The sequence below is a fragment of the Monodelphis domestica genome, chromosome X, assembly GCF_027887165.1.
Source record: "Monodelphis domestica isolate mMonDom1 chromosome X, mMonDom1.pri, whole genome shotgun sequence".
NCBI classification, from domain to species: Eukaryota; Metazoa; Chordata; class Mammalia; order Didelphimorphia; family Didelphidae; genus Monodelphis; species Monodelphis domestica.
The window spans coordinates 75754805-75767712 of NC_077235.1; the positions used below are offsets into that span (position 1 = coordinate 75754805).

A 12908-nucleotide genomic window follows, 5' to 3' on the forward strand; every position below is an offset into this window, starting at 1 on the left:
ATTCTGGGGAGCAGAGGGGGAGACCACGATGGCAGTGGGCAACGGGGTAGCAGTCATCTTTTAACCAGTCACAAAGGGTGTGTGGGAACAGAAAGTATAGAGACAAGTGGCAAGAGGGGTACAGAGGTGGATGGGGTGGAGACAGGAGATAGGGTATGGTGAAGGCAGGCAAGCAGCTGTCGCAAAGAGGGTTTGGAGGAGGAGAGGCCAAGACTATCTCTCTCTCTCTCTCTCTCATGTAACCACCCATTCAAGTTGGGAGCTTGCAGCATCATGGACCCTTGGGACACGGAGAAATGGTAAGGGGCCTGGAGGATGTGGTCCCGTTCCATACAGTTTTAGGGGAGAACAGACTAACTGTCATCTGTGCCACCATGGGGTTCGTTCATTGGCGTATCCAAATCATCTCACAGTTGTCCATATAACCTGAAAACGAACAGATGCGTGTCATCTCAAAGTTATCGGCTCCTGGGATTTGTGTGAGATTTCTGTATTGTAGGACCAAAAGGCCCTGATGGCAAAGTGAATGAAGCTAGCTGGCAGATTCAGCTTCCATTAGCAGCAGGTGCTTTATCGTGAACATAAATAACGACTGACAAAGCATACTGCTTTGATCTTTGGGATGGTGTGCAGACGCCTCCCGGGTTCCCCTTTGCAATCTTGCTTTCTCATATTGACACTTTATACAATCAACTGATTAACTTAGTGTCCCGATTAGATATGGGATGGAGGGAGCGGGATCAGGCCAACCAGAATGGGATACAATTTGAACACAGGGAGATTCGCAGGAGATAAAATGGACACTTTGGGTTGCATAAAATTGACCAAGTTGTGCACGAGCCCAACAGGTGCAGATAAAATTATGAAGAGAAGCAGAAAATTGGTGTCAAAATCTTGGCAGCAAATCTCTCTGATAAAGTCTCATTTCCAAGTCACACATCAAATTCACTGGAATGAGACCGATTGACACTGGTCTGAGAACACCAAGAGGCAGAGGGGAAAAGTCAAGCTGTCAATAGTCATATTTTTTTAAAATGCTCTAACTCTCTAATAACCACAGACAGGCAAGTTAAAACAACACCGAGACGCCACCCAAGAGACTGGTTAAGATGGCAAAAAAAAGGAAAATGAAAACTTATGGATGGACTAGGGGGAAAGGGGCACTTTCATACCCTGCAGGTAGAACTGGGAACTGATTTGGCCACTCTGGAAAGGAATTTGGAACCATGCCCCCAGAGCGGTGGCACCGTGCCTACCAATGGACCCAGGGATGCCACTACTCCATCCATACCCAAAGAGAATGAAAAAAGAGGAGAAGGAACTGGATGTACACAAATATTTACTGCAGCAAATATATATATATATATATATGTATATATATATATATATATTTTTTTTTTTTTTTTGTGGTGGTGGCAAAGGACTGGAAGTGAAGGTCCTGCCCATCAACTGGGGAATGCCTGAAGAAGTTATGGGACATGAAGGTGATGGAATACTATTGTGCTAAAGGGGATGAAGAGGGTGGTTTCAGAGAAACTTGGGAAGATTGTCTGAGCTGATGCAAAGTGAAGTGAGTAGAGCCAGGAGAACTAGTTCGACAATGACAAGAATACTTGATAGACAAAGCACCCGGAAAGACTTAAAATCTCTGGCCAGCTCAATGGCCACCCCCATCGTCAGAAGAGTCATGACTCAATGTGTTACTCACCTCCAGAGTCACAGGTGATGGGCTCCGAGTCCAGATGAGGAATCGGTTTGGGTTTCTTGGACCTAGTCAATGTGGCTAGCTGCTTTGCTTAACCACACAGGATTGAAACGAGTTTTTGTTTTTCTTCTTTGTTTCTCAAAGTAGGGAAGAGGGTGGTATAAGGGTGGATTGAGAAGGAGAGAAGGTAGAACTGAACCGAAAAGAAAATGTCAATGAGAAAAAGCAACTTTAGAGAGAAAAGTACCTTTGAAGGGCTTTAGAATGCTGATCTGATCAGATTTTGAACCCCGGTGAACCACGGTCCAGAAGGAAGACGAAGCCCACCACTTGCCTCCTGACTGAGAAGTGATAAACTCCCAAAGCAGAAAGAGGAATGCGTTTTCAAACATGGCTAATGGGTGTGAGCTTCTCATGGTCCCATTTTACAGCTGAGGGAACGAGAGTCAGGGACTTGCCCAACATCACACAGCTGGAAAATACCTGAGGCTGACCTTCCTGCCTCTGGCTCCAGTGCTCTCTCTACCCTGGGCCACCGAGCTGCTACACTGAAACCTTTCTCTGGGGTCAGATTTGCCAAGTGAAGGGGCATTGGAGGAAAGCTACACGAATGGGAAAATACTTGCCTTAAAAGAATCACACCTAGAGGGAAAAGCGAGCCCTGGTACCTCCTTGCACGGGTAGCCTGTGCAAAATTCTCCTTTTCTCTTCTACTCTGTCTGGGGGAAATACTCATTTCTTCTTTGCTGCTGGCAAAGCTCAGAATTCCAAAACATAATCGTTACAAAAGGAAAGAAGGGAGAAGGGCCGTTGAGAGCTGGTGAAAAGAGGATGTTGCCCACCCATCCTCACCAGCCACCAAAGGCTCAGGAGAAATGCACCCAGTCCTCCCCCTGGGACCTGTTTCAGCTGCCACCCACACCAACAAGCACTGGAAAAGGACTCCTGGATCCAGGAAGGCCCCTGGCTGCCCTGGTTGCATCTCCCCCCACCCACATTTCCCCCACCTGGCACCCTGTTCGAAATGGACTCCCAAATCATGCAGGAGAGATGGGTGAGACCTTTGATAAGGGAGCTCAGCTGGGCCTGGATCATTGCATGGCATTGGTTCCTGACCTCCCTGCCTCCATTCTCACCCAGAGCCACCTGACCCTTGGGGGCCACCTGTAGGGGATGGGAACTTGGACGCCCATTTGCCACAGACTCTCTCTCTCTCTCTCCATCTCAGCTCTCACAGCGCCTCCTGGCTCAACGTGGCCAGTACAGCAGCTCTTCACTGCTGCCCAGCCAAGGTCTTGTATTCGCTGGGGCCAGAGGGCGCCCTGCACGTATCTATTACCTATTCCCAGCCAGGAGACCTGGGGGATCGTCTAAGTCCCAGAGCCACCCGCCGTCTGGATGTGTGTAACAAGCGCCACCCCCAATTAGGCTCTCTGGCACCAGCTAGCATACACGCGGAGCCAGCCAGGCCAAGAGATTCCATGATGTTCCTTTGGAGGGAAATGGCACTCCCCAAGGACCTCAAGAAGAGGAAGGCAACGTCAAACCAGTCGGAGCAAGGGCAGCGTGGGCCCAGGAGAGCCCTTTTGCATCCCGGGGACAAGGTGGTGAGCAGCAGGTCCTGCACTGCTCCACCTAGAGGAAGTTGTCAGCCCCTCCCCTTTCTGCAGGCAAAGGGGGAGCAGGAGTGGAGGGGGCCCTGCAAAGGGAAGGGCTTTAATGAAGGCAGGAGAGGGAGTCGAGAAGGCTACTGGGAGAGCAGACTGGTGAGTGGAGGGGGGGGGGGGGCTGAGGGAGTGCTTGGCAGAAGGCCCAAGACCCTGACATCCCATCTGGGCTATCCAAACCAGCTTCCCAAGAGGAAGAGCTGCCATCGCTCTTGAAGAGGGGCCAAGGATCTTCCCTAGGCTATCTCCCAGGAGGCTCACAGCCCTCCCCACTGCCCCCCCCCCAGGTGCTCTCTGTGGCCACGTCCATCTTAGAGCACTTACTTCTGGGCTGGACCTTGGCAGCAGCCTCCTTACAGTGCCCTGGCCACTGGGGAGCAGCTTTCCTATCTCGCCCCGCTTCTGCTGGAAGAATCCAGGGCAGGGCTGGGGTGGGGGTGCGGATGGGCTGAGGCTGGAGCTGGGAGACGGGGATGCTGCCTGTTGTGCTCCTTTGGAGAGAAGACCAAGCTGTGGCCTCCCCTCTCCCCAGGACGTCCCGGGGCACTGCAGGACCGCCTGGGGATGGCACACAGAGGGCAGCCATGACCTGTGAAGAAGTGCCCTGCAGAGCCACCATTGAAGGCCGTCCTGCAAAACCGAGCGCCCTTTCCCGCTTTGCCAGCGCAAACGATGGCCCAGCAGCCCCACAGCACAGAATGGAACGCCTCTGGGAGGGGTTTGTCCGGGGGCGGGGCGGATTGAGGGACAGGGGGCCTCGGGACCCAACCGTAACCACCCGCTGCGGACCCGAGGCCCCCAGTACTGTGGCGAACCCCTCTCCCTCAGAGGTCCCTCTGCTCTGCACCCATGCTTGACCTCAGCCAGGACTCGTCCTGCGGGGCAGCCTGAGCAGTGCGACAGGGGACATCTCCTTTCCCTCTCACTCTTTGGCTCCCTGAAACCCCGAGCCCTGCCGCGCGCGCGCGCGCGTGCCGCTACCCACAAAGGGAGCACTGCCTCCAAAGCGAGCTCCACCAAGCATGCACTTGACAGGCAGACACTTAAAGACAAAGCTCTGAAGTCGCTTCTGCTCTCCCGGGTTTCGTGTCTCTCCCCAGACACCTAGCTGGGCAGATGCCGCCGCCTCTACTAAGAGACTGCGCTTGGGCATCCCCTTCTCGCAGGACCCCGTCTCTTGTCCTTGCCCGGACAGCCCCCCTTAGCTGCCCAGAGCGATATTATTGCTTGTCGGAAAGAACGAGAACTAGAGGGGGGGAAGGAGTGGGGAAAGGCGGGTCAAGGAGTTCAGCCCAGACTGCCACCCCTTGAATGGAGTGGCCAGCCGGTGGATGCCCCGGGCCGAGCCCCTCGCCTCCTTCTGCCTAGGAGGCAGGGAGACGCATTTTCGGCACTTTCCCCCCCCATCGTAAACTTGGTTGCGAGCAATAAATATACACAGGACTCCGCTGTGTGCCCCGCTCTCCTCCCATGGCGACCCCTCCCCTCTCCCCTCCTCCATGACGACCCCTCTCCTCCCCACCTCTGCCCTCCTCTTCCCCTCTCCTCTCCTCCCATAAACACCCCCGCCCACCTCTCCCCTGTGCTCCTCCCCAACTTTCCCCTCTGCCCCCCCTCTCTTCGCCTCTCCTCTCCTCCCACCACTTCCCCTCCTCTCCCCGCTCGACCCACCTTTCCCCTCAGCTCCACTCCTCTCCCCTCCCCTAATCACCCTTCCCGCCCCTCTCTCACCCTCTCCTCCCCTCTTGCTCCCCCCTTCTCTCCTCCCAGAGGGTAACTCTCTTGCTAGTCTCCTCTCCTGCATGCCCTCCGTGATTCCCTTTTGCTCCTGGGGAACATTGTTCTGCTCTCTGTGCTTCCTTGCCCCTTCATCAGCTCCTGGAGTCTTCCTGCCCTGCTCTCTTACCCCAGCAGCAGGAGCAGCGGGAGCCACAGAAGGAGCCGCAGGGGGAGCAGCAGAGGCTGGAGCAGAGGCTGGAGCAGAGGCAGGAGCAGCAGCAGCAGCAGCAGCAGTAGCAGCAGCAGCAGCAGCAGCAGCCATTGTGGTGGGCGGAGCTATTGCCTGGGGGCCTTTTGCTTCAGGGTGTGGGACTGAGACCTGGTTGGGCCACTCCTCCAGGACCTTGGATGCCTTGGTCTTGACCCTCTGCCATGCATGTCCACAGCAGCCAGAAGACCCGTGAGTGCTCAGGGAGTGTCCAGAGCTGGCGCCCATCCCAGCTGAGCCATTGTCCCCAGGCCCCTCACTTACCCCTTTGGCCTCTGGCCCGACATTGACCTCCTGCCCCTCCTGCCCCTCCCTGACCTTGGCCACTGTCCCCAGACCTGCAACCTGCTGTGGGGCTCCTCTTCCTCCACACTCACCTTGGCCAGGCATCCGTGACACAGCTCTTCCCCTGTGTGGACCTTGGACATTTTCCCCACCTCGAGGTTCCTGGACACAGGCCTCCCTTGCTACACTGCCCGCCTCCCTGGGGGCCTTCTTGCTCTCCCCAGGATGCCTTGGGCCAGTCTCTAGCTGTCCAGATCCTCCTCTCCTGTGCCATCTTGGGCTATTCTCCTCTGCACTGAGATCCTTTAGAGTCAGTCCCATCTACCCCAACACTGACCTTGGCCCTTGACCCCAGGCTGGGATCCAATAAAGAGTCTCTCTGGTCCCAGACCCCAGTCTTTGGCCACCCTGTCTCCAGTCCCAAGCCTAAAGTCCTCAGGGTCCAACAGAAAGCTGGGGGCTCCACAGATCCATGCCCCAGAGTGCCCGGTTCTCCCGCTATCCAGGCTTTTGCCCCGAAGTGGGATCCCAAGGGTATCTCATGTCACTGGGACCTTGGTCCTCCCAACCAGAATAAGGTGAAGGAAGGAAGGCGGGCAGGCAGGAAGGAATGCAGGCGGGTAGGCAGGAAGGAATGCAGGCAGGCAGGAAGGAATGCAGGCAGACAGGAAGGAAGGAAGGAAAACAGGAAGGAAGAAAAACAGGAAGGAAGAAGGTAGGTAGGAAGGGAAGGAGGGAGGGGGGCAGGAAGGGAAGAAGGCGGTAAGGAAGGAGGGAAGAAGGAAGCCAGGAGAGCCAGGAGACACCAGGCATGGGAGCCAGCCAGCCAGCCAAACTGTCTAGAGCTGGGAGCTGGAGGGAGGGAGGGTCTTGTCGCTAGAACAGGGGGGAGGAGGTCAGTGTCACTGGTCAGAAGAGGACAAGGTGGAGAGTCAAATCTAGGAAGGCAGGAGGGGTGTTTGGGAGCGAGGGGGCCTAGGCCTAGGACAGGAAGCTGCTCTGAATGCCAAAGAAGAGGTGTTCATGGATCCCGGAGGGCCTAGGGAATGAAGGGAGTCGATTGAGGGACAGTTAGTTTGATGACTGAATGGAGGATGGGCCACAGGGGAGAGAGAGAGGCTTGAGGGAGACCAGCCCACCAGCAGCTGTTGGGCTAGTCCTGGTGTGAGGTGGGGAGAGTCTACACTAACTCGTGAGTGGTGGCCCTGTCAGAGGAGAAGAGGGCACAGGGGAGCGAGGTGACAAGAGACCAGCCATCCATGGCCAGGAGGGGCTGAGAGCTAGTGAGGGAGCGAGGGGGACACCTAGGCTGGCAGCCTGGAGGACTGGAAAGAGCCAGAGGGAGGGGAGGAGGTGGGCAGGCCTTGGGGCAATGAGATCTGTCTGGGACACACTGAGGCTCGGCTCGCCTCGGCTGTCTTTCGGATGTCCACTTTGAGATGTCTGAAAGGCTCTTACTTGGCCAGGGCAGATCAGAAGGCAGCAGAGAGGTGAGAGCAGGATAGGCACATCTGAGAGTGGCCATCATCCAGATGGCCATTCAATCCATGAGAGCCGAGGAGGCGAGCAAGCGAAATAGTCCTGAGGAAAGGGCCGAGGAGGTACTCTGGGACACTCCAGACTCACGAGCTGTGTCCTGGAAGGGGAGCCAGCCAAGGAGACTGAGAAGAAGTGGGGTCTGAGAGGCTGGGGGAGGGGGGGACACCAGGATCTTTGAGAAGAGAGTAACAAAGGGAAGAGTGTGGCAGGTGGGGTCAAAGGCTGTGGGAAGTTGGAGGAGGAAAGGCCATTGGATTGGAGATGAGGCCTCCCCTGGTCCAACTCCACAGAGCTGCTGCCAGTAGCTTCTCCCCTTTGAGCTGAGTCTCAACTGTTCCCCATGTCTTCCGTTAGAGAAGGCAGAAACTGGACTCTGAGACCGCTGGGCTTTGTGACTGTTGCTCTGTCTGGTTCCAGCTCCACAGATCAAGATGCTGTCCCCCTTCCCTCACCCCAGGCCAGCCTCCTTTTGGTGTTTTGTCTCAGCCTCTAGATGGCAGAGCCTCTTTCTGCTCATGAAGGGTATCCCCAGAACTTAGCCCAGCCCTGGCACGTCCTAGGCGCTTGCTTCATCGATGTTCTCGGATGAGGCCGTGAAGGGAGGATCCGGAGTAACTCCGGAGCGAGCAGATCCTGTGGCATGTTGAAGCCAGGAGCCGCGCTGGGGCGGCTTAAGAAGTGAGGGAGAAGAGAGGAAGTGAGGGAAGATGGGCTCCTCTGCGAGACTGGGCACAAAGGGCACAAGAGGTAGCCCCTCGTGCTCAGTGGGCATGGAAGGATGGAGGGAGAAGTTCTTGAGCATTGCCGGGGGCAGAAGGGAAGTAGCCAGTGGCCAGGGGGAGCTTGAAGACAAGCGATGATGGAGTAGGGAGGCCGGAGGGGGCAATCTGTTGGAGGAGACGGGATCGAATGGGATCATTTGGCCAAGTAGTGGCTTAGCCTTGGTGAGGAGTCAGGCTGTGTGAGACAGGAGTGAAGCAGGAGAGAGTGGCAGAAGGAATCTGAGTGATGGGAATCAAGAAAGAGTGAGAAAATGGGGAGTTCACAGCCAACGGCCTCCATTTTATCAGCAAAAGAGGGGCCCGAGGCCTCTGCCCAGGGACTGGGGTGAAGGGGAGCTGAGGGAGGACTGAGGAGGGATGAGGACATTTGGGAGGGCCACAGTGGAGAAGGGGACAGTGAGCTATAAGGGAGGTCGAGTAGGATTGCTCAGTGGCAGTGAGGGAGCAGTTGAGATCTTGTAACGGAACTCTGTAGTGAACCCATGCAGAAAATGTCCCCCAAGTTCCTTCAGGAGCACATATGAAAGAGTGAAGGCAGAGGCCCACGTGGTGGGAGTGAGTCAAGACTGGGGCTTGGCAAGGGAGTCATTGGTGATATGATAAAGGAGGCCAAGAATGCCACAGAGGACCACATTGTAGAGTTGAACTGGTTGTCCAAGAGGTCAAGATGAAGAGAAGAACAGAGTGTGATGAGAGCTAGGGAGATGGCCTGAGAGGGTACCGAGGGGTCAGGGGACTGGAGATGTGGACAAAGAATGGAGTAGGCTAAGGGAAGGCAGGGGGAGAGGTGGAAAGCCAAGAGACTTGCATGGTGCACTTGGGGTGGATGGCAAGATCCGGGGCACGAGCATCCTTGTGTGTGGCCGAGGCGGGGGCAGGGGGGGGGGCAGGAGTGGCCCTTGGCTGTCCTCCCCAGCCCCAGATCTCCTGAGGCATTTCCTCTCACACCTTGGCCTTTGGACCTCCTCGGTCTGGGCCTCAAGGCCAAGTTCTCGTGAATTATCACCATATATCTGTCTCCTCTCCAGGATCACAACTGCAGGGAGAGCACTGGTGGCCTGCAAGTACCTGGCTGCAAGTACCAGCTTTCTCTTCTTTGGTGCCTTGCCTGAGATCCCCTGAGGCACCTCTTCTTCCCAAAGGAACCTGGGCCACTTCTCCCACCACCTCTCCTGAGACCAGGTAAGACACTCCCTCCCACATCCAGGCCCCACATCCAAAGCTGCCCTGCTGATGAGGGCAGAAAGCCAGCTGTGCCCCACAAGCCTCCCTCCCCCACCCCAAAGCCCCAGACCCACATCTGCTGGAAGAGCACAGTTGGCACCTGAGGGCTTGTCTGGCCATCTCCCCAGGCTTGTGCCCTGGCGGAGATGATCCCCTGATCCTTTGCCTCCCCGAATGACCTCGACCATCTACCCCAGACCCAGATTCCCCTGGGGCGCCTCCTCCCGGACTGACCTTGGCCATCCTGTCCCCCACTGAGGTCAGGTGAGGTGCCTCCTCCCAGACCTTGGTCTTTGGCCCTCCCGCGTCCAGACCCCGAATGCAAAGGCACCTTGCTGATCTCAGAGACAGAAAGCCTTCTCTTCCATACACCCACCTTATATGCAGGGAGACAGTCACCAGTGGCCCCAGGGGTGCCTGCCTAGAGGTCCTTTCAGTCTTCTGCCCTAGTTCTGCCCAGACAGACATCTAGTAAGGAGCTTCCTCCAGATTTTGGCCCTTCTAGACCCAGGCCCCCGGGGTCTGAGGCAACCGACCCCGCCTCAGTTTGGAGACTAGCAAAGACCTTACCTCTCAGACTTGACCACAGGCCCTAGGGAACTCTTCTCTCCTCGGAGTGACCTCAGGCTTTGGCCCTTTCGCATGCAGGGCCTGCACTCCTGGGTCTTGAGGCTGAAGCAGCAGCTGCCCTCCTTCTCTCCTGATGGAGATCCTGAAAGGCACCTCTCCACAGACTGATCTTGCTCTTTGGCCCTCTTGAGTCCAGGCACTGAGCCAAAGGCTGTCCTGCCCCAGCCTTGCCCTTGATGAGATTAGCACAGACCTCTCCTCCTACCCTGCCTTTGGCCACTGGCCCTCTTCCTATCTGATCCCGTGCTCCCCACTCTTCTGAGAACCCAAGAAGACATGTGTCTCCTTCACAGACCCCAATCTGACGTGAGAACACCAGTGGACCGTGACTGTGCATCTCTCCATCTTTCTAGTCTAGCCTGGAACCGAGATTCCAAAGGTGTCTTCTTTCAGCTTGACTTTAAGCCATTCTCCTGAGACCGAGATCCAGTAAGATGTTTCCTCTTGGACCCGTGTTCCCTTTCAACCCATGACTCCCCTGGCCCAGATTCCAAGCCAGCCCCCAACACCCCTTCTTCCCTGACAGGAGTCCATCCTGGAATCTCCTCCCAGATTGACCTTGGCCAACATCCCTTGGGGATCCAAGCCCTGGGTGGGAGTCAGTGCCAGTCCCCTTCCCCTCTTGGCCCAGTCTTCCCAGAGTGACCTTGGCCGTCGAGCAACCCATGGATGCACCAATCTGGAAATGTTTACAAAGTGCCTAGGATGTGCCAGGCCCCTTGCTCGGCACTGGGGTCGGCAAAAGAGGCAAAAGGCAAGGTCCCAGGCCACACTAGCCCTGCCTCGTCCCCCACCCCCACCCCCACCTAGATGGCAAAAGGCATTTCCTCCCACACTGACCTTGGTCATTCTCCCCAGGCCCAGGACTGAACCGTTCCCTGGGTCCCACAGCCAGCGTCTTCACTGACCAAGATTGGGCAAGAGAGGCCCACCCTCCCAGACTCTCGTTGGCACTAGCCCCTCACAGATCTAGGCCCTGAGCTCCTGAGCGACCCGGACTCGTCTCACCTACGCGCTGCTCCCACCACCACCGCAAAAGGCATCTCTACCACTGACTGACATCCAGAGAGGCTCTGTGTGAGTGCCTGTCCTTCCGTTCCTCCCACAGACGACTGTCATCAGGGGCTAGCCCCGTGCCTGACTTGACTTCACCAAAGGCTGTGGCCTGGCCTCTCCCAGCCCAGGCTGACGCCCCAGGAGCTGAAAAAGCTCCACGACATCCCAGGACATCTGACTATCTCTTACCAGGGGAGCCAAGATGAGCTGGAGTCTGACGGAGTATGGTTCTTCACGGTCCTCCCCAGGCAAGCACGGAGACCGTTTCATCCCGTCCCGAAGCGCAGCCAACTGGGACCTGAAATTCCATAGGACGCAAGACTCTGAGAAATCCCTGAAGGAGAAGTGGCCATCCAGACAGGCCACATCGGGCAACAGCCCAATCTACTCTGCCTTGCTGGATAATGAGCTGCTGGGGGTCGGCATTGAGAGAGTCCAGAATGTCAAGGGGAGGGGGCAAAGGCTTCCCCAGCCTTGCAGCCCAGAGAAGGAGGATCTCTTTGTGTATAGCCCTAGCACTGAGGGCTGGTGGAGACCTGACGCGGTCCGTGCAGCCTCCTCTCATGGCATGTCATCCATCAGCAGCAAAAGCCAGGCCTTACTGGCGTCGCAAAAGAAGACCCCGAAGAGCATCTCCGCAAAGCCTTTCAAAATCCTCGAGGCCCCGGAGCTGCAAGACAACTTCTGCCTGAACCTACTAGACTGGTCTTCCCTCAACATCATCTCTGTGGGCCTGGGTACTTCTGTTTTCCTATGGCATGCCGCCACATGCCAGGTGGTGAGGGTATGTGACCTGTCAGTGGAGGGAGATTCCGTGACCTCGGTGTGCTGGTCTCAGCGGGGCATTTTGCTAGCCGTGGGCACGCAGAAAGGGTTTGTGCATGTCTGGGACGTTGTAGCCGAGAGGCGAGTGTGCGTGCTGAACAAGCACAGCTCCAGAGTCAGCGTGCTGGCCTGGAATGCCGACCAGATTTCTTCTGGGAGCCGTGACAAGCTGATCCTCCAGAGGGACCTCCGCACCCGGGCCATGCAGTCTCGGCGCTGCCTCCAAGGCCACAGCGGTGAGGTGTGTGGGCTCGAGTGGTCCACGAACCGCAGGCTGCTGGCCTCCAGCGGCAAGGACAATACGGTCGTGCTCTGGACGCCGGCCAGTCCAAAGCCTGTCCAGCAGCACACTGGCCACAAGGCGGCCGTGAAGGCCATCGCCTGGTCTCCCCATCAGCATGGCCTCCTAGCGTCTGGTGGCTGCCAGGCCGACTGCGCCATCCTTTTCTGGAACACGCTGACCAATCAGATCCTCCAGAGCATCCATACAGGTTCTCAGGTGGGCAACCTGGCCTGGTCCAGACACACCAACGAGCTGGTGAGCACCCACGGCTCCCCGGAAAACCAGATCGCCATCTGGAAATACCCCTCCCTGGCACAAGCCAACAAGCTCACGGGCCACACCTGCCCAGTCTCGCATCTGACCGTGTCTCCCGATGGACAGGTCATAGCTACAGGGGCTGCGGATGAGACTCTCAGACTCTGGGAAGTTTTTAACAAAACCCATCCGTCCAGACCATCCGAGTCCACCCTCGACCTCTTCACCCGTATCCGGTAACCGCCCAACCCCACACGCTGAGACCACTCCGGGCCAGTCGGGGAGAACACCACTGACTCGGAGCAGCTTGTGCGGAAGGAACCCCAATGACCAGCTGTCAGAATGGGAAAGGAGGGGTGGGGGGTGGGGGGTGGGGGGTGGGGGGGTGGGGGGTGGGTGGGTGGTGAGGGGGGTGAGTGGTGAGGGGGGTGGGGGGTGGGGGGATGGTGAGGGGGGTGAGTGGTGAGGGGGGTGGGGGGTGGGGGGGTGGGGGGTGAGGGGGTGGATCTGGAGAAACCTGCCTTCCAGGTCATTGTTCATCATGGGGTTGGGGATGGGACTGAATAATAAATATTGGGGGCAGGCACAGGCAGGACTGAGGGGAAATACTCCAAGTTTAAGAGCCTATTCTTGCTGGAGGGCAAGTAGAAGAAAGAGCCAAACTGGGGTG

General features: G+C 56.9%; 2 protein-coding genes across 5 annotated transcripts in view; one reads left to right on the plus strand and one right to left on the minus strand.

Moving 5' to 3' along the window:
* The window catches only part of LOC130456157 (uncharacterized protein C8orf48 homolog), a 103016-nt gene extending 93087 nt beyond the window's left edge, over window positions 1–9929 (minus strand). The window contains exon 1 of one of the 4 annotated variants that reach the window (XM_056809612.1): window positions 3697–4003. In XM_056809612.1, coding sequence (XP_056665590.1) covers window positions 3697–3991 — 295 coding nt within the window. In that variant the 5' untranslated portion in view covers window positions 3992–4003. Of the gene's footprint in view, window positions 1–3696; window positions 4004–9759 lie in introns of those variants that run through there. The other 3 variants (XM_056809614.1, XM_056809610.1, XM_056809609.1) reach the window with 3 other exon arrangements.
* On the plus strand, window positions 5279–12588 carry LOC130456156 (fizzy-related protein homolog). The gene is made up of 4 exons (XM_056809608.1): window positions 5279–5417; window positions 8994–9147; window positions 10113–10248; window positions 10678–12588. The coding sequence occupies exon 4, from the start codon at window positions 11078–11080 to the stop codon at window positions 12476–12478; it is 1401 nt and encodes a 466-aa protein (XP_056665586.1). The 5' UTR covers window positions 5279–5417; window positions 8994–9147; window positions 10113–10248; window positions 10678–11077; the 3' UTR covers window positions 12479–12588.
* The last annotated feature ends 320 nt before the right edge of the window (window positions 12589–12908 follow it).

What these genes read in the sequence shown, in the direction of transcription:
- LOC130456156 (XM_056809608.1), top strand. Translation starts at nt 11,078, where the DNA reads ATGAGCTGGAGTCTGACGGAGTATGGTTCTTCACGGTCCTCCCCAGGC.